Raw genomic sequence first — 21,485 nt, forward strand, 5'->3', positions numbered from 1 at the left:
ACATTCCAGTCCCATTCCCACTCTCTATCCCCATTCTCCTGAAAGTTTATTTCCTTCAAGTGCCCATCCACTTTCATTTTTAAATAGAATCCATAGATATGGATGGAGATTTACAACTTTCTGGGAATGAAATCGGAAAGAATGTTCCATAGAAACTAGAATTGTCTGCTCTGAATTTCTATCCTATACTGACTGTGATGACTTTTGTAAACTCATTTCACAGGATTTTGAATGAGGAATCACAGGCAAAAATCTCAACCGTCAAATCTAGAAAGAGTCATATTCCTTGGGATCTGAATATCTTGTAATATGGAACTGTTGCTACGTTATATATTTCCAGACATCTCTTCCCTCAGAGGGTTGTGAGTCTTTTGGATTTCTCTTCCACAGGAACCAGTTGAGGATGAGGATCATTGAATATATTCCAGTTAGACAGATTTTTGACTGACAAGGGTGTCAAGGGTTATGGGGAACAGACAAGAGGATGGAGCAAAAGCTAATATGTGGGGGGATTTCTTCACTCAAGGATGTGGTAAAGCTTTGGAATTCTCAACCCCTGAGGACAGTGAAACCTCAGTCATCAACTATTTTCAAGAGAGAGATTGATTGGTTTCTAGATATTGAAGATATCAAGGGATATGGGTTTAGTGTGGGGACAATAATGCTGAGGGAGATGAACAAATTATCTCATTGAATAGGTTAAAAGGCTCGATGGGCCAAATGGCCGACTGCAACTCCTATTTGTTATGGTCTCTGTGTCCAGGACAGGAAGCAGTGAGCATGGATCTGTCAATCAGCATCAATCAGCACCTTCAGGAGAATTGGGAGGGTGAATATTAGATACAGCAGAGTGAGAATGGAGGGAGAGTGTGTGGGATGGAGATTCACAGCTTTTGGGGAATGAGAGAGGAAAGAAGGTTCTATAGAAACTAGAATTGTCTGTTCTGAATTTCTATCCTGTACTGACACTGATGACTTTTGTGAACTCGTTTTACAGGATATTGAAAGAGGAATCACAGGCCAAAATCTCAAACGTCACGTCTCGATCTGACAGAGTCATATTCCATGGGAGCTGAATATCATCGGCCTTTGAATCTAGAAGGAGAAATGATTGTCCAGTCTGTTGATTTGAAAAGATTTCAAACATCAGTGTGACTGCAAAAGCACCAACACTCTGCCACACTCGAGTGAGAGTGTTCCAGTGCACTGACTAAAGAGCTTTAACCAGTTACACAGCCTGAATAAATATCACACCATTCACAGCGGGGAGAGACGGTACCCGTGTTCTGTGTGTGGACGAGGCTTCAACTGATTGTCCACCCAAGAGAGAGGCAAGGACACCTGCACCATGGAGAAACCATGGAAATGTGGGGACTGTGGGAAGAGATACAGAGCCCCATCTCTGCTGGAAGCTCATCGGCGCAGCCACACTGGGGAGAGGCCGTTCACCTGCTCTCAGTGTGGGGAGGGATTCACTCTGTCATCCAGCCTGCAGTCACACCAGCGAGTTCACACTGGGGAGAGACCGTTCACCTGCTCTCAGTGTGGGAAGGGATTCACTCGGTCATCCAGCCTGCAGTCACACCAGCGAGTTCACACTGGAGAGAGGCCATTCACCTGCTCTCAGTGTGGGAAGGGATTCACTCAGTTATCCCACCTGCGGATACACCAGCGAGTTCACACTGGGGAGAGGCCATTCACTTGCTCTCAATGTGGGAAGGGATTCACTCAGTCATCCCAGCTGCAGAGACACCAGCGAGTTCACACTGGGGAGAGGCCGTTCACCTGCTCTCAGTGTGGGAAGGGATTCACTCGGTCAATCAACCTGCTGACTCACCAGCGAGTTCACACTGGGGAGAGGCCATTAATCTGCTCACAGTGTGGGAAGGGATTCACTCAGTTATCCAGCCTGCAGACACACCAGCGAGTTCACACTGGGGAGAGGCCATTAATCTGCTCGCAGTGTGGGAAGGGATTCACGCAGTTATCCAGCCTGCAGACACACCAGCGAGTTCACACTGGGGAGAGGCCATTAATCTGCTCGCAGTGTGGGAAGGGATTCACGCAGTCATCCCACTTGCAGACACACCAGCGAATTCACACTGGGGAGAGGCCATTCACCTGCTCTCAATGTGGGAAGGGATTCATTGAGTTATCCAGCCTGCAGAAACACCAGCGAGTTCACACTGGGGAGAGGCCATTCACCTGCTCTCAGTGTGGGAAGGGATTCACTCAGTCATCCAGTCTGCGGACACACCAGCGAGTTCACACTGGGGAGAGGCCGTTCACCTGCTCTCAGTGTGGGAAGGGATTCACTCAGTTATCCAGCCTGCGGACACACCAGCGAGTTCACATTGGGGAGAGGCCATTAATCTGCTCGCAGTGTGGGAAGGGATTCACGCAGTCATCCCACTTGCAGACACACCAGCGAATTCACACTGGGGAGAGGCCATTCACCTGCTCTCAATGTGGGAAGGGATTCACAGTTTCATCCCAGCTGCTGAGACATCAACAAGTTCACGAGTGATTCCCAGGGGTAGGATTCTGCTGTTATTGTTTCTGCTCTCAATTACACCCAGGGCTGCATTTTGTTCATTCTCACAGTTGGTCAATGGGAAGGGTCAGAGGGTTTCTTTGTGCTGGACTGGCTGGTCTCTGCCTCCAGTGGGCTGATGCTCTTTGAGTCTTTTTGTGAATACCTGGTTTCAAATGTCACAAGGATCACAGAGTGACAGGGTGTTAGGAAGTTTAGAGATATTTAGTCAGAAGAAAACCGAGGTTGGCAGTGCAAAGGTACATTTCTGAATGGAGGGCTGTGACAAGTGACGTTCCTCAGGGATCAGTGCTGGGACTTTTGCTGTTTGTAATATATATAAATGATTTGGAGGAAAATGTAACTGGTTTGATTGGTAAGTTTGTGGATGACACAAAGGTTAGTGGAATTGTGGATAGTGATGGGGACCGGCAGAGGATACAGCAGGACATAGATCAGTTGGAGACTTGGGCGAAGAGATGGCAGATGAAGTTTAATCTGGACAAATGTGAGGTAATGCATTTTGGAAGGTCTAATACAGATGGGAAATATACAGTAAATGGCAGAACCCTTAAGAGTATTGATAGGCAGAGGGATCTGGGTGTACAGGTACACAGGTCATTGAAAGTGTCAATGCAGGTGGGGAAGATAGTCAAGAAGGCATACGGCATGCTTGCCTTCATCGGCCGGGGCATTGAGTTTAAAAATTGGCAAGTCATGTTGCAGCTTTATAGAACCTTAGTTAAACCGCACTTGGAATCTAGTGTTCAATTCTGGTCACCACACTACCAGAAGGATGTGGAGGCTTTGGAGAGGGTATGGAAAATATTTATCAGGATGTTGCCTGGTGTGGAGGGCATTAGCTATGAGGAGAAGTTGGAGAAACTTGGTTTGTTCTCACTGGAACAACGGAGGTTGAGGAGGGCAACCTGATAGAAGTCTACAAGATTATGAGGGGTATGGACAGAGTGGATAATCTGAAGCTTTTTCCCAGGGTGGAAGAGTCAATTACGAGGGGCATAGGTTTAAGGTGTGAGGGGCAAGGTTTAAAGGAGATGTACGAGGCAGGTTCTTTACACAGAGGTTGGTGGGTGCCTGGAACTCGTTGCCGGGGAAGGTAGGGGAAGCAGATACGATAGTGACTTTTAAGATGTGTCTTGACAAATATATGAATAGCATAGGAATAGAGGGATATGGTCCCCGGAAAGGTAGGGGGTTTTAGTTCAGACGGGCAGCATGGTTGCTACAGGCTTGGAGGGCCAAAGGGCTTGTTTCTGTGCTGTAATTTTACAGAGAATAGAATAGAATCCCTCCAGTACAGAAGGAGGCCATTCAGCCCATCGAGCCTGTTCCGACCACAATCCCACCCAGGCCCTACTCCCGTAAACTCACATTTACCCTGCTAATCCCCCTGACACTAGGATCAATTTAGTATGGCCAATCAACCTAACCTGCACATCTTTGGACATTTATTGGTGAAACTAACAATGCAATAACACGAAGGGCCGATAGTTAACAGTGCTATAAAACAGGTGGATGTAATCGTCAACAGAGCCCAATTCCCTAAACCTTTCTCATATAGACTTTCACCCGTGCCCTCCTGGCGACCCCACAACATCTCCATCTCCCGTGGTCCAGCGCCACATCAACGCATCCCCCCAGGATGCACATCAGAACTGGAGGCAGCCAGCTGCACTCCGCACCCATTTGCCTGTGATGCCCCTGGCAGGCGTCTGCTGGAGAGCTGGGACCTAGAGGGGTCCAGCCGTCTTCCTGGTGATATGGATGTATCCTTGCCTTGCTGTTCACCCTGCTGCTCTTGAGATGCTCCGGTGTCAGGAAAGGGGGAGTCGGAAAGCCCTGCATCCCATCGGCCGGAATCCCCCGGGTGGAAGGCCCCAGCACCGTCCCCAGGCCCCCCTCCTCCCTCGAGGCGCCAATGGACCCCTGGGTCACTCCGTGGGACGGTGAAGCTGACTCGGGGGAGGGAGTGGTGATTGGGAAATTCTGCAGGGGTGGTGATTGAGGAGGGGGATAGCGGGGGGGGGGGGGGAGCTCTGCAGGAGTCCTGATGGGGGAGGGAGCTGGTGATCGGGGAAACTCTGCAGGGGTGGCGATCGGGGAGGGGGCGAGAGGGGGAACTCTGCAGGGATGCTGATTGGGGGGAGGGGTTGGTGATTTGGGGGAAACGCTACAGATGAGGAGATTGGCGGGGCGATTTCTGTGGGGAGGGGGGGATGTCCACTGAAGATGGAAACTGGGAGGATGGAGCGCCTGCACAATGACACCCCTCCAGATCAGCAGCTGGCTTCCCCAGCAAGTTTAGGTTCCTCCCCTTCCTCCTGCAGTGAGGATTATATTGTGACTGTTTTTGACTAAGTGCCACAAGATTGATTTTTTAAATTTGCCCAAGAAATGAGTTTGAAACTTTTCTCACTCATTCAGCACTTCGAATTTTTTTCATGAAATTCCACCCGATGTCTTTTGGTTCTAAACCAGTGGAAACAGACATGCATTTTATCAAAACCTCGCAAAAGTTTGAATATCACTATTAAATCTTTCCTTAACCTTTCCTGCTCTATAGAGTGCAATTCCAGCTTCTCTAATCTCTCCATATGGATTATCCATCCTGAGGTCCCCAGTATCACAGATGCACATCTTCAGCCAATTCGATTCACTTCAAGGGATATCAATAAGCAGCTGAAGGCAATGGATAAGGAAAAATCCAAACTGGCCAACTGCCCTCCAATGTCTCTCGTCTCGATCATCAGCAAAATGATGGAAGATGTTGTTGCCAACGGTGCGATCAAGCAGCATTTATACAGCAACAACCTGCTCACTGATGCTCAATTTGGGTTCCACCGAGGACCACTCACCTCCTGCCTCATTTACAGCCTTTGTCCAAACATGGACAAAAGAGTTGAACTGGGTGATGTTGGAGTGATTGCCATTGACATCAAGGCAGCATTTGACTGTGCGTGGCATCAAGCAACCCGATTAACATTGAAGTCAATGGGAATCAGGGGGTAACTCTCCACCGGCGAGAGCCACATCCCGCACAGAGGAGGATGATCGCGGTTGTTGGAGGCCAATCATCTCAGCCCCAGGGTAGTGTCCGAGGCCCATCCATCCTCAGTTGCTCCACCAATGACCTTCCCCCGATCATAAAGTCGAAAGCGAAGCTGTTCATTGATAATTGCAGTCCTCATGGCTGAGAATGATACCAGGGATGAGGATTTTGTTTTATTCTTTCAGGGGATGTGAATGGCTGGCAAGGCCAACATTCATTGCGCATCACTAATTGCCCCTGTGAAGAAAGTGAGCCACTTTCTTGAATCGCTGCAATCCATCTGGTGTAGGTATACCCACAACGCTGTTAGGGAGTTCCAGGAATTTGATGCAGTGACAGAGAAGGAATGGTGAATGAGTTTCAAGTCAGAATGGTATGTGATGTGGAGTACAATTTACAGATGGTGGCATTCCCATACGCTGGCTGCACTTGTTTTTCAAGTGGTAGAAGTTAGAGGTTGGAACATGCTGTGAAAACAGCCTTGGTGATTTCTTGCAGTGCATCTAATCAGTGGGATACACTGCCACCATTGTGGGCTAATGGTGGAGAGTGAATGTTTAAGGTGGTATTTGAGATGCTGATCAGGCGAGCTACTTTGTCCTGGATAGGATCTACAAAATTGTTGCAGATACACTCATCCAGGTAAAGAATATTCCCCCTTACTCCTGATTTATACCTTGTGAATCATGGCAAGCCTTTGGGGAGTCATTAAGTGAGTAACCTGCCACAAAACTCCCAACCTCTGATCTGCTCTTGTAACCTCAGTATTTAAATGACTGGTCAATGGTAACCCCAAAGTTATTGCTGGTGGGGCATTCCCTGATGGTAATGCCATTGAATACCATGGGAAGATGGTTAGATTTTCTTGCTGGAAATAGATATTTCCTGATAATTATGTGGTGTCAATATGAATTGACAATCAGCTCCAACCTGAATGTTGTCCTGGTCCTGCGCTGCATGCGGGCAGCTTCAGTATTCAGAGTTGTGAATGGTAATATACACTGCAATCATCAGTGAACATCCCCATTTCCCACCCTACGGTGGGGAGACGGTAATTAATGAAGCCGCTGAAAATGATTAGGCCCAGGAGACATGAGGAACAACAAAATATATTTATATAGCGCCTTAAAGTAATAAAACATCCAAGGAGCATTGTAAAATAAAGTATGATATTGAGCCACAAAGAAGATATTAGGTTAGATGACCAAAGGTTTGGTCAAAGTGGTAGATTTTAAGGGGTGTGTTAAAGGAGTAAAGCGAGGTGGAGAGTTGGAGACGTGTAGGGATGGTATTCCAGAGGTTGGAGCCTAAGCAACTGAAGGTAGAGCTTGCAATGGTGAAGCAAGGTCAGGGACAAGCTAAAGACCAGAATTAGAGCCGTGTAATATATTGAGGGTTGTGGGGCTTATAGGAGATTATAGATATTGGGACAGGCAAGGTCATGGAGTGATTTGAAACCAAGGATGAGAATTTTAATATTAAGTTGTTGCTTTACTGGGTGGATCATCGTGCACGAGGGTGATAGTGGAATAACACTTAATGTGAGTTTAAACATGGCCAGCAGAGTTTTAGATGAACCCTGCAGTGACCCTTGCAGTGATGACTGACCTCCAACAACCACAGCCATCCTCGTCTGTACCTGGTATATCCCCAACCGGCGGAGAGTTCCCCCCCCCCCGAATCCCACCGACTCCAACCCTGTGTCGGTCCCTTTCTGCCACACTCAGTCAAATGATGTCTTGATGGATTTTCTTTGTTCTTTTTTTTGTTTTTTTTTTGTTTTCTTTGAGAAAACAAAATTTTCTTTGTTCTTCGTTCTGTTTGGAACATCCCAAATGCCCATCCAATTTCCTTTTTAATTGTTTATTGTCTCCACTTCCTCCACCCTCGTAGGCAGCGAGTTTCAGGTCATTACCATTCGCTGCATCAAAATATTCTTCCTCACATCTCCGCGCCCCCCACCTTGCATCTCTGACCCAAACCAAGAAATCTGTGTCCCCCTCGTCCTTGTCCCTTCAGCTAATGGGAACAGCTTTTCTTTATCCACCTTATCTAAACCTGTCAGAATCTTGTCCACCTCTATCAAATCTCCCCACAGCCTCCTTTGCTCCAAGGGGAACAACCCCAGCCTGACATTGACAATAAAGAACAAACCAACAGAATATGTTACTGTCTGGAATCAAATGGGAATGTTTAATTTCTGTTTTAAAGAGATTGTGAATATATTGTCCTGGACAATAAAGGAATCAGCTATAACTGAGCAAGAAGAAGTCGGTTTCAATGTGGAATTGACTGGAATATTGTCTCTGGATTTAAACAATGGAGGAACTACAAACATGGAAGAAAATAAATTTCAAAATGTGAACTCTGTACAGACTGTTTTCAAAATAGAACTTGAAAATTCACAAATGAACAGCAATGAAGACTCTCCTTTTGCAGGAGGAACTTTGGACTATAATTATTGTAAGAAGAAAACCGTCAGAAAAGACTGCAAGCAGTAATTTCCATCTTCAGTGGACTGAATTCCTGGACATGGAACCCAGCAGTGTGCTGTTACCAAGCTGGATTTGTGAATGTGAAGTGGACAATGGAGGGATTATTATGTCTGTTGCAGGTTATAAGATAGATCAACAGAGGAAAACAGTGGATTTAGGAACAGGAGGAGGCCATTTGGCCCTTCGAGCCTGCTCCACCATTCAATAAGATCATGGCTGTTAAGATATACAGCATGTTGTATATTGTAATATTCTAAATGGGATATTATGAAGGTGATACATTTCCATTTCTTCCTGTTTTTGTTACAAAAATCTAATTTTATGATTCCTATGTTTTAGAAATATGAATTAGTTGCAAGAATTGCTTTTAAAAAATGGAAAACCTGGATTGAGAATCTGATGAAAACACCCTCAGGGAATTCGCAGTCACAAAGCATGGCCCATGTTGGTTTAAGAAGTCAAAACTCGAGAGGTAAGAACTGTAAAAGGTCAGCTGGATCTTTTCGCTGGAGACATTGGGTCTGACAATTATTGTACTGTTTTTGTTAGGTGAGTTCTTCATGCAGACCTCAGGAAAAAGGTTTAGTTTTGAAGCTAAATATCTGTCGGACATTCCACCTGGTCTCTGTTACCATGGGGATATGTGATTCAGGGTGGAGCCTTGGTTAGAATTAGACCATAAGATATAGGAGCAGAATTAGGCTATTCGGCCCATCGAATCTGCTGTGCCATTCGATCATGGCTGATAAATCTCAACCCCATTCTCCTGCCTTTTCCCTGTAACCTTTTGAGTCCTTTCCAATCAATGACCTGGTTCCACAGATAGACAGCGGACAGTCTGCAGTTAGCTTGGAAGCCACCAGTTGTGGGATCAGGAGCTGTGAACCAGCTGTGGGACTAGAAGCTGAGCGGACCATTAGAAACCAGGGGTGTTTCCAACATTTAAATCCCTCAGCAAGAATGCAGTGAAGCCCATGTTTGGACTGAGGAGTCCACAGTTTGAGAGCTTAAAGGAAAATTGGAGGCTTGTTTAGTGAAAAGATAATGGATGGACTCCCATAAACTCTTGGAGCTTGGAGAATATCTGGAGTACTGGGGAGAATTAAAGTGAATTGTGGAGAGCTTTGACATACCTTTGGGATGGTCCTAGGAACAGAAGTGAATGAAACTTGAAGATATTGTTAAATATAAAGAAACTCTTGGGGTGAGGTAAAAAAACAGAACTAGGTTTATATCATAAATCTTTATTGTATTCAATTTGTAGTGTTGGCTTTTTAAATTTTATTTAAACATACAGTAAAGTTTGTTTTTGTTTAACAATGTGGAATCTTGTGATGTAATTCTTTCAGTTAATCACTGGGTGTTCGAATTTCTCTGCAAACGTTAACAGTCCTGACCGGGATCGCAAGAATTCACACAGTGTTTCAAAACAAATCGAAGAAAAAGATGTTTATTCTCCTTCAGTACAAACGTTACACATGAAGAGACCCTCTTCTGGTATCTCCAATAATTTGTTGCTTCGAGCAATTCTTTTCATGGAACAATCAGATAATTGATGACTGAAAATGGAACTAATTGTATCCCTTTAAAGCAGGAGGGCGATCGCCCGGCACAGAGGGTAATTAGGGATTTCTCCCATAGACCAATTGACAGGGATTCTACCCTCCAACCACCTGAAGTGAATTCTTTACATGAATCATCCGTGCCAGTGCAGTTATCAACCTGCAGTTTGGCTGATCAGAAAATGCTTTGTTGCTGATTTTCCTTGTGTTAGGAAGTGACAGTGCCAAGGCCAGATCTTGTTTCCTCCTTGATCGGGATGTAACCCGTGTCCACATCGCCACTTCATTCTTCCACTGGTTGTATGGTTCAGACTCCGAGAGCATCAGCAGGTAATCAGACCCTGACAATTCCCACTGCCTTTCAGTCATTTCTCACAAAAGCTGCTGGGATTGTAAGCTTCTGTCTGAAATATACTTTCTTTTAGTTTCCAACCTTCACCATGAGACAAGCATTTTCTGTTACCATGTTATAATCCTGACAGCCTTGGGGTGGAGTCAATCTTTATTTGGTCTAGATTTGTTCACAGAATCAAACATTACAGGTTCAACTCTGACTCCAAGCTATATTAGTGAGTCCCACTTTTTACCTGCTCATTATAACTATCTAATCAGTGCCCTCCATCTGAATAAACTTCACCTCCATTGATATAATTAACAGCCACAGTCAGAGCACCGGAAAGGTCACTAATGGGTGTGACTGCCATGGTGTCTCAGCAGCTTGGGTGAACAAGTGAATCCTTTCCCACACACTGAGCAGGTGAATGGTCTCAGTTTGGAAACTAAGGGAAAATAAAATTTCAGGCAGAAGCTTCCAATCTGGTAGGTTTTATGAGAAATCGCTGAAAGTGAGTGGGAATTATCAGGGTCTCTCCCCAGTGTGAATTCCCTGATGTTTCAGTAGGTCAGATGATGTTCTAAACCTCTTTGCACAGTGAGAGCGCCTGACATTTCAGTCATCCTCAGTGTGAATGCGCTGGTCGAACCTCAGGTAGGCTCAGGTTTTAAAGCAGCTCCCACAGTCAGAGCATTGAACAGGTTTCTTATTGGGGGAGGTGCCTCAGTATTCCAGCAGACTGGATGATTGACTGAGTCACTTCCCACACACACATCAGATGAATGGCCTTTCCCCAGTGTGTAATCCTTTGTGTCTCAGCAGACTAGATAATTGAGTGAATCCCTTCCCACACTCGGAGCAGATGAATGGCCTCGGCCCAGTGTGAATGGGTTGGTGTGTCAGCGGGAGGGATGAGTGAGTGAATCCCTTCCCACACTCTGAGCAGGGGAACAGCCCCTCAACCGTGTGAAATCGCTGGTGGTTCTGCAGGGTAGATGACTGAGTGAATCCCTTTCCACACACACAACAGGTGAATGGTCTCTCCCCATTGTGAACCCGCTGGTGTGTCAGCAGGGCAGACGAATCGCTGAATTTCTTCCCACACTCAGAGCAGGTGAATGGCCTCTCCCTGATGTGAAGTCGCTGGTGATTCCTCAGGGTGGATGAATCACGAAATCCCCTTCCAAACTCAGAGCAGGTGAACGGTGTCTCCACAGTGTGGCTGCATCGAAGGGTTTCCAGCTTCGAGGGACAATTGAATCCCTTCCCACAGTCCCTACATTTCCATGGTCTGAGTGTCTTTGTACATCTCCAGGTTCAGATGAAGGTTTGACCCCACAGATGACACATACATGGTCTCTCTCTTCACTGTGAATCCTTCAATCTTTTCCAGGCTGTGTAACTGGTTAAAGCTCTTTCCACAGTCAGTTCACTGGAATACTCTCACTCGAGTGTCTGTGTCTCAGTGATTTTCCAGTCACACTGATGTTTAAACAGTTTGAAGGGACAGACAAACATTTTCCATTCTAGTTTCAAATGCCGATGGTATTCAGATCCTGAATAATTGGGTGACTCTGTCAGATCCTAACGTCATGTTTGTTGAGATTTGTGTCTGTAAATTCTCCCCTTCTAATAGCCTGTGAAAGAAATTCACAAAAATCATTGCTGTCAGTACAGGATTAAAAACTCAGAACAGACAATTCTAGTTTCTGTGGAACATTCTTTCCTCTCATTCTTGAAAATTTGTAAATCTCCATCCCAAACACTCTCCCTCCATTCTCACTTTGCTGGACCTGAAATAGACATTGTCCTGAGGGTGCTGATTCATCCTAATCGACAGATCCGTGCTGACTGTTTCATGTACTGGACACATATTCCTGAAATCTTGTGTCTTAGCATATAAAAAATTTGCATATTTAGTGAACTAAAAATGTAAGCAATATTCAGCACTCTATTACATGATTAGAGATACAGATGGGTGCGGAAGAACTTGACTTGGGGAGCAAGCAATCATGTTCTGGAACTCACTGACGATGAGAGTGGTGGAAGTGGAGATGACCAGTGATTTCAAAATAAAATTGGTTGGGCACTTGAAGGAATGAAACGTACTGGGGAACAGGGATATGGAGGAAAAATGGCACTGAGTGGATTCCCCGACAGAGACTTGGCACGGACTCAAGTTGCTGAATTGATTTATCTTGTGCTCTGATGACTCTTTGACTGGAAAATATACAGTGTAGTTACAACATCAACTGTAATACAAATCCATAAATAACATACCTAATATGCACCATATAGTAAGAAGTCTCCCAACACCAGGTTAAAGTCCAACAGGTTTATTTGGAATCACAAGCTTTCAGAGCGCTGCCCCTTCATCAGGTGAGAAGGAGCAGCGCTCAGAAAGCTCGTGATTCCAAATAAACCCGTTGGACTTTAACCAGGTGTAGTGAGACTTCTTACTGTGCCCACCCCAGTCCAACACCGGCATCTCCACATCATATGCACCATATAACAACACCAGACATATCAATGTTGTTACGATCCTCATGGTCACCTTATAATAAACACATTCCCACAAATCCCAATCGAATAAACAAAGACAATGTTTCATTTTTTAAAAATGTTACTTTAAAAATTAATCTAAAATTAACATCACTGAATCATGCATTAAGAAACAGTATTTGAATAGACAGGATAAATTACACTTTAAAAAGCTCGGACAATAAAAACAGGTTCCACAAAATCACAAACATTTCCCCCTCAGTATATTTGGCTCTAATTCCAGTTCCAGAGAATTTCTCTGTCTCTGTATTTCCCAGGGGGAGAAAGAAAGTGTTTTCCTCACAGATGTTGTCCAGAGGAGGAAGTTGGAGTCTGTATGTGAAGTTTGAGTCTGTGGTGAAGTTTGAGTCTGTGGTGAAGTTTGAGTCTGTGGTGAAGTTTGGGTCTGTGGTGAAGTTTGAGGCTGTGTGTGAAGTTTGAGTCTGTGTGTGAAGTTTGAGTCTGTGGTGAAGTTTGAGTCTGTGTGTGAAGTTGGAGTCTGTGGTGAAGTTTGAGTCTGTGTGTGAAGTTTGAGTCTGTGTGTGAAGTTTGAGTCTGTGTGTGAAGTTTGAGGCTGTGTGTGAAGTTTGAGTCTGTGGTGAAGTTTGAGTCTGTGTGTGAAGTTTGAGTCTGTGTGTGAAGTTTGAGTCTGTGTGTGAAGTTTGAGTCTGTGTGTGAAGTTTGAGTCTGTGTGTGAAGTTTGAGTCTGTGTGTGAAGTTTGAGTCTGTGTGTGAAGTTTGAGTCTGTGTGTGAAGTTTGAGTCTGTGTGTGAAGTTTGGGTCTGTGTGTGAAGTTTGAGTCTGTGTGTGAAGTTTGAGTCTGTGGTGAAGTTTGGGTCTGTGGTGAAGTTTGAGTCTGTGTGTGAAGTTTGATTCTGTGTGTGAAGTTTGAGTCTGTGGTGAAGCTACAAACAGAAGCTGTTCTGTTTCAAATCAAACTGCGGGACTTGGAAGAATTTGATGGGAAGAGATTTTGCAAAGTCCCCTCCCCCACTCCCTCAGCTGGCAGCCCAGCACGCAGGCGCAGAGAGCGCTGCTGAGCCGAGCTGTCCGGAGCAGGCGCAGAGAGCGCTGCTGAGCCGAGCTGTCCGGAGCAGGCGCAGAGAGCGCTGCTGAGCCGAGCTGTCCGGAGCAGGCGCAGAGAGCGCTGCTGAGCCGAGCTGTCCGGAGCAGGCGCAGAGAGCGCTGCTGAGCCGAGCTGTCCGGAGCAGGCGCAGTGCGGCTGCCGCCAGCGGTCGCTCTCGATCTCTTTTTGGAGCAGCAGCCGCCGTAGAGAGAGGGGGGAGGGGGAGATCACCGAGCGGCTTCTCGCTCTGGCCGGAGCCGCCAGCCGGTTGCCTGGAAACCTTGGCTCGAGGAGATGGCAGGGGGCGGGGGAATCAATGGGAGGGGGCGGGGCTCCCATGTCTGCGCGCCCGGGCCTGCGCACTGGAACTCCAGGACGTCACATCGGTACAGACTTATTCCTATTGGCTAATTCAGGCTAGGTTCCATTGTGACGTCACAATGCGGAAGTTGGCCAACGAGGTTCAGAGTGAAACTCCCGCTTCTCGACAACATCTGGGAGGAAATCAATGTTTCCCCCTTTCCATTTCTTTTCTCATTCTGGGAGAAATTGGGGACTTGCAGCAACTGAAGGGAAAGGAAGTGAATCCAGGGAGGCTGCAGACTCTGAAAACGTTACAGACGAACATCGGAATTAGGAGCAAGACTAGGCCCAGGTATCTTTTTCTCTCTCAAAGACATTGACATCCTTTAGCTCCCTCACTTTGACACGTTTATATAGCTGGCGAATAGGATGGCCTCTTACCCAATGTTCATAATTCAAGGGGGAGTTTTCTCAGGAGAGGGCTAACATTTTAATGAACAGTAAATTTGTATGGGAGAGAGATATGTTTAATGTAGTTACATGGTATATACTATGTTATTTACGATTCCCTATTTCTTGTCTTAAAATATATAGCAGTGTATCAACATTATCTATTTTCAGTGATGGAAACATTACAACATAGATTAGGCAACTCAGATCCATGCCAACTCTCTGTGGAGTAATTCAGTCAGTCCCATTCCCTCTCTATATCCCCATTCCCCTGTGTTTCATGTCACAATGGAATGGATGAGAGTTCCAAAGGAGCTGAGACTGGAGTAGAGTTGATCAATGGCACTGAGGTGGAAATAGGCGGTCTTGATGATGATGTGGCTGGAAGCTCAACTTGGGGTGAAATATTTTACCATGGTTGTAAACAGTTTGCTCCAGCCTCAGACAGTTGCCAGGAAGAAGGAGAGAGTTGCTGGCGAGGGAGTGAGTTTGTAGTGGGGACTGAAGACAATGGGTTCAGTCTTCCCAGTGTTTATATGAAAGAAATTTCTGTTCTTTTAGTACTGGATGTCAGATAAGTCAGGATGGTGTGTGAGTTGGAGAGGAACTTGAAGGTGATGGTGTTCCCATCTATTTGCTACCCTGGTCCTTCTAGGTGGGTGGAGGTTGAGGGTTTGGGAAACTTTCTGTTAAAGTTCCAATTGAGTTGTCAATGTACAAAATCCCTCTCCTTCACCCTGACCTCTCCTACTTCTCTCTGTCTTCTCTCTGTGTCCAGAGTCTTGTGTCCAGACCGTGTGGCAGATTTCCTGCCCTGAAGGATATCAGTGAACCCGCTGGGTTTTTATGACAATCCAGCAGTTTTCATGATTACTTTTTCCGAGTGCCAGCCCCACAAATGACCAGATTCATTCAGCTCAATTTCACAAACTGCCTTTGTGTTTTTGTGGGTTCTCTCTCACTTCCTTTTTTCTGTTTTAAATCAATTTCACAGGGCTTTAGAAGAGGAGGATTTGCAGTTGGGAAACTGAAACCAAATATTATATCAAAACCTGATGGAGTTAGCCAATTTGTTGTAACCTGAATATCATTGTGTTTTGAACATGGGAGGAAATAGCACAGTTCACAGTGAAGAGAAACTGTACACGTGTTCTGTGTGTGGACAAGACTTCAACCAATCATCCAGCCTTTCGGAACATAATTGCAGTCACAACAGGGAGAAGCTGTGGAAATGTGGGGACTGTGGGAAGGGATTCAATTACCCTTCCCAGCTGGAGATTCATCGGCGCAGTCACAGTGGAGAGAGACCATTCACCTGCTCCCAGAGTGGGAGGGGATTCACTCAGTCAAACAGCTTACATATACACCAGAGAACTCACACTGATGAGAGACCATTCAACTGCTCCCAGTGTGGGAAAGGATTCAGTGCCTCATCCCATCTGCTGAAACATCGGCGAATCCACACTGGGGAAAGGCCGTTCACCTGCTCTGTGTGTGGGAAGGGATTCACTCAGTCTTCCAACCTCGCATTACACCAGCGAATTCACACTGGGGAGAGGCCATGCACTTGCTCCCAGTGTGGGAAGAGATTTCCTCAGTCAGCCACCCCCTTCACACACCAGCGGATTCACACTGATGAGAGACCTTTTAAATGTCCAGACTGTGGGAAATGCTTTAAAAATTCTGTAAATCTGCACTACCATCAACGTGTTCACACTGATGAGAAACCATTCAGGTGCTCTCACTGTGGGACTGGGTTCAAGCAATCATGTCAACTCACTGTACACCAGCGCACTCACACTGGGGAGAGACCGTTCACCTGCTCCCAGTGTGGGAATGGATTTGCTCACTCATCCACTCTGCTGACACACCAGCGAATTCACACCGGGGAGAAGCCGTTCACTTGTTCCAAGTGTGGAAAGGTATTCAGTCAGTCATCCAATCTGCTGAGACACCAGCGAGTTCACAAGTAACTGTTGTGATTGGATTTTGCTGTTTTCGTGTTCAGACTGAATCATGTACCTTTGGGTCTGTTTCTGCTGAATTGAAAAGTGACTCCAGCTCTGTTATAGGTGTTGATATAATTGGTCTTAGAAGGGGAGGATTTGGGGTCAGGAAACTTGCACAAAACATCAGACCAGGATTGGATGGAATTGCACAATGTATTGTAACCTGAACAGCAGAGAATTTTGAACATGGAAGGAAATAGCACCATTTTAATGATCTAAAAGTCATGAGATTTGAGGATGATTCCAGTCGATTGCAAAATAGCAAATGTAACTCCTTTATTCAAAAAAAGGAGGGAGGCAAAAAGGAAACTAAAGGCCAATTAATCTAAAACCTGATGTCGGGAAAATATTAAAGCTTTATTAAAGATATCATGAGAATGAGAAAAATTCAGACAACCAGAGAGAGTCAGCACGGTTTGAGAAAGGGAATTCATATTCAACCTATTTATTGGAGTTCTTTGAAGGAGTCACATATACTTTGGATAAAGGGGGTCGGTTCGCTCAGTTGGCCGGGTGGCTGGTTTGTGATGCACAGCGACACCAACAGCACGGTTTCAATTCTCGTGCCAACCAAGGTTATTCATGAAGGTGCCGTCTCCTCAATCTTGCCACTCACCTGAGGTGTGGTGATCCAAGATGATGAAAGGTATGGATAAAGCAGACGTGGAACGGATGCTTCCTTTTCTGGGGCATTCTAAGACGAGAGGTCATAGCCTTAGGATAAGGGGCAGCAAAGTTAAAACAGAGTTGAGGAGAAACTGCTTCTCCCAAAGGGTTGTGAATCTGTGGAATTCGCTGTCCCAAAGGGTGGTGGATGCTGGGACAGTGAGTAAATTTGAGGAGGAGTTGGACAGATTTTTAATTGGTAATGGGTTGAAGGGTTATGGGGAGAAGGCAGGAAAATGGGGATGAGGAGGTTATCAGCCATGATCGAATGGCGGAACAGACTCAAATGGTCTAATTCTGCTCCTATATCTTATGAATTTATGATCCTCAGGTTAAGTGACCACCAGTCAGCTCTCCCTCTCAAGGGGACATCTGGGAGATGGTGACTTTATATATTGGATAATAGGGCAGCAAAGGTGAATGTACTGTACTTAGATTTCCAAAATGCATTTGATAAGCTGCCACATCAAAGCTTAATGTGAAAAATAGAATCTCTCAGTGTGGGGGTAATATGGCATGGAAAGAAGATTAGCGAGCTAATGGGAAACAGTTGGCACACATGGATCTTTATCTGGTTGACAGGATGTGACGAGTGATGTGCCAAAGCGATCAGAACTGGGACCTCTACTTTTAACAATTTATATAAATGACTTGGATGCAAGCATGGTCGCTAAATTTGCTGAGGACACAAAGGTAGAAAAGTAAGTGTGAAGAGGATGTAAGGAGGCCACAAAGGGATGTAGATAAGTTCAGCTAGTGGGCAAAGATTTGGCAAATGGAGTATAACGTGGGCAAATGTGGAATTATCAATTTTGGCAGAAATTCCTGCCAAATTTAAAAAACACATTAAATATTGAGAGATTGCAGAGCTCTGAGATTCAGAGGTGTCCTAATACATGAATCACAAAAGGCTGGAATGCAGTTACAGCAAGTAATGAGGAAAGTTAATAGAATGTCATTGTTTATTGTGAGGAAATTGGTTACAAAAGGAGTGAGTTTATGTTTCAGTCATACAGGACACTGGTGAGACCACATCTGGAGTGTTGTTAAAGTATGGAACTCCTTATTTAAGGAAAATGTAAATGCATTGGAAGCAGTTCAGAGAATGTCTACCAGACTAATACCAGAAATTGGCAGGTTGTCTTATGAGGAAAGATTGGAGAATCTGGGCTTGTTCACTGGAGTTTAGAAGAGTAAGAGGGGCCTTGATTGAAGCCTTTTAAGTTTCTGAGGGTTATTGACTGGGTTGATGTGGAAAGGATGTTTTTTTCTTGCAGGAGAATTTTGAACAAGGAGACACTGTTTAAAAATGTGTTTAAGACAGAGGTGGGGAGAAGTGTTTTCTTTCAGAGGATCATGGATCTTTGGAACTCTCTTTCTCAAAAGGCAGAGGAAGCAGAATCTTGGAATATTTTGAAGAAGAGCAAGATGGTCTCCTGATTAACAAGGAGATGGAAGATTATTGGTGAGAGTAGTGGGCAGGAGTGTGGGGTTGAGTTCACAATCAGATCAGCCATGATCTTATTGAATGGTGGAACAGCTCGAGGGGCCGAGTGGCCTCCTTCTGTTCCTAATTATTATGTTCGAATGGGTCTGTTTCCATTGCTGTTAATAAACAACAGTCCATTTATAGATGTTAATATTGTGGATAATAGTCAAATAAATTGACTTAGTGTTAAACACACGGCCTTTTTAATATCTTCAACACAGGTTCGTCCAATGATGTGCGGGTTAGGTTGATTGGCCGTGGTAAAATTGACCTTAGTGTCAGTGGTAATAGCAGGGTCATTAAATGGGGTTACGGGAATAGGGCCTGGGTGGGATTGTGCTTGGTGCAGACTGGATGGGCTGAATGGCCTCCTTCTGCACTGTAGGGATTCTATGATTCTAGTCTTGTAATAGAACATTGTAACTATGTTAATATATTTCCAGGCATCGTTATTCCAATAGAGAAGGAGTCCATGTCAACTCCTTATAGAGCAATCCAGTCAGACCCATTGCCCCTCCATCTACCCATTCTCCTGCAAGATTATTTCCTTCAAGTGCGCATCCAGTTTCATTTTGAAATCTTTAATTGCTTTCACTGCCACCAGATCCATGGGCACCCAGTTCCAGATCATGATCACTTGCTGCACCCACCACATCTCCAACCAAGTAATGAGTGCTGCATATTACACACATTTGAACAGGAAGTGATGAGCATGGATTGGTTAACCAACATGAATTGGCACCTTTAGGAGAATTGGGAGGGTGTATTGTGGGATACAGCAGGGTAAGAATAGTGGGAAAAAGTAAAGAATTTTCTCTAAAAACTGGAATTGTCTTTTCTGAATTTCTAAGTTGCACTGACAGTGATGAATTTTGGAAATTCGTTTTACAGGATATCAGAAGAGGATTTCCAGACAGAACATAGAACATAGAACAGTACAGCACAGAACAGGCCCTTTGGCCCACGATGTTGTGCCGAGCTTTATCTGAAGAATCTCAGAAATCTCAAAACAAACACTCATGGTGATCTGACAGATTAACTCCATTCATCGGGACCTGGACAACATCAGCCTTTGGAATCTACAAAGAGAAATATTTGTCTGTTCTTCTGCTTCAAGAGATTTCAACCATAAATGTGATTGGAAAAGCATGGACGCACATAGATCGGAGTGAGAGCGTTCCAGTGAACTGACTGTGGAAAAAAACTCAAACACAGCTTGAAAAGACAGCACCAGTCACATTGGGGTGAGACCGTTCGGGTGTTTTGTTGTGGATGAGGCTTTAGCTGACTGTCAAACTGGGAGAGACACATGGACACCAGCACCATGGAGAAGCCGTGGAAATGTGGAGACTGTGGTAAAGGATTCAATTTCTCACACCAACTGGAAACTCATCGATGTAATCACACTGGGGAGAGGCCGTTCATTTGCTTGGAGTGTGGGAAGGGATTTGCTCATTCATCCTCCCTGCAGACACACAAACGAGTTCACACAGGGGAGTGGCCATTCACCTGCCCCGAGTGCGGGAAAGGATTCACAAGTTCATCCCACCTGGAGACACACAAGCGAGTTCACAGCGGGGAGAAGCCATTCACCTGCTCCGATTGTGGGAAGGGATTCAGTGAATCATCCAACTTGCTGATGCACCAGCGAGGTCACACCGGGGAGAAATGGTTCACGTGTTCAGAGTGTGGGAAGGGATTCACTCAGTTATCCCACCTGCAGACACACGAGCGAGTTCACACCGGGGAGAGGCCATTCATCTGCCCTGAGTGTGGGAAAGGATTCAGTAATTCATCCAACCTGCAGAGGCACCAGCGAATTCACACCAGGGAGAGACCGTTCAGCTGCTCCGAGTGTGGGAAGGGATTCACTGATTCATCCTATCTGCTGATACATCAGCGAGTTCACACTGGGGAGAGGCCGTTCATCTGCCCTGAATGTGGGAAGCGTTTCCCTTATGCATCAAATCTGCAGAAACATCAACGATTGCACACTGGGGAGAGACCATTCACCTGCCCAAATTGTGGGAAAACATTCACTCAGTCATCCCACCTGCAGACACATCAGCGAGTTCACACTGGAGAGAGACCATTCACCTGCTCTCAGTGTGAGAAAGGATTCAGTAATTCATCCAACCTGCGGACACACCAGCGAGTTCACACTGGGGAGAGACCGTTCACCTGCTCTGACTGTGGGAAAGGATTCACTAAGTCATCGCAACTGCTGAGACACCAGCGAGTTCACAAGTGATGACAGGGGTTGGATTCTGCTGTTATTGTCAGAGGCTACAGAAGGATATAGATAGGCTGGAAATTTGGGCAAAGAAATGGCAGATGGAGTTCAATCCGGATAAATGCGAAGTGATGCATTTTGGTAGGACTAACGTAGGGGGGAGCTATACGATAAATGGCAGAACCATAAAGGGTGTAGATACGCAGAGGGACCTGGGTGTGCAAGTCCACAGATCCTTGAAGGTGACGTCACAGGTGGAGAAGGTGGTGAAGAAGGCATATGGCATGCTTGCCTTTATAGGACGGGGCATAGAGTATAACAGTTGGGGTCTGATGTTGCAGTTGTATAGAACGTTGGTTCGGCCACATTTGGAATACTGCGTCCAGTTTGTGGTGACTGTTGTAAAATGGAGGAAACTGCGGACCTGGGTAATCAAATTTAGTTTTAAAATTCAATCATTTTTATACCATATTCATTGCTATAAGTAGCAAGGTCAAGGAAGCCATTTTAAACTCAAAACATGTGGCTTCTAACAGTCTATTCACCTTCTGTCAGTTGGCGTTATTCGCTATAAATTGATTTTATATTAACAGCCAGTCATGAAACATATGATTATTCAGTAATGAACCTTGATTAAGATATCGTTCGTGACTCAGTGCAATAGACAACTATATCATAAAGGCTAGATCTTTATTTTAAAATATTAACACTGAATCACCTGAAATGTTTCCAGA

General features: G+C 45.3%; 2 protein-coding genes across 2 annotated transcripts in view; both read left to right on the top strand.

Moving 5' to 3' along the window:
• The first annotated feature begins 1,315 nt into the window (after positions 1 to 1,315).
• Positions 1,316 to 2,527, top strand: LOC144485367 (uncharacterized). The gene has a single exon (XM_078203564.1). The coding sequence runs from the start codon at positions 1,349 to 1,351 to the stop codon at positions 2,525 to 2,527; it is 1,179 nt and encodes a 392-aa protein (XP_078059690.1). The 5' UTR covers positions 1,316 to 1,348.
• A 4,361-nt stretch (positions 2,528 to 6,888) lies between these two features.
• Positions 6,889 to 21,485, top strand: part of LOC144485369 (uncharacterized) — a 98,897-nt gene continuing 84,300 nt past the window's right edge. The window contains 3 exon segments of the mRNA XM_078203565.1: positions 6,889 to 6,924; positions 15,680 to 16,323; positions 19,839 to 20,757. Of these exon segments, the coding sequence (XP_078059691.1) occupies positions 6,889 to 6,924; positions 15,680 to 16,323; positions 19,839 to 20,757 (1,599 nt within the window).

The sequence above is a fragment of the Mustelus asterias genome, unplaced genomic scaffold, assembly GCF_964213995.1.
Source record: "Mustelus asterias unplaced genomic scaffold, sMusAst1.hap1.1 HAP1_SCAFFOLD_192, whole genome shotgun sequence".
NCBI classification, from domain to species: domain Eukaryota; kingdom Metazoa; phylum Chordata; class Chondrichthyes; order Carcharhiniformes; family Triakidae; genus Mustelus; species Mustelus asterias.

What these genes read in the sequence shown, in the direction of transcription:
- LOC144485367 (XM_078203564.1), top strand. Translation starts at nt 1,349, where the DNA reads ATGGAGAAACCATGGAAATGTGGGGACTGTGGGAAGAGATACAGAGCC.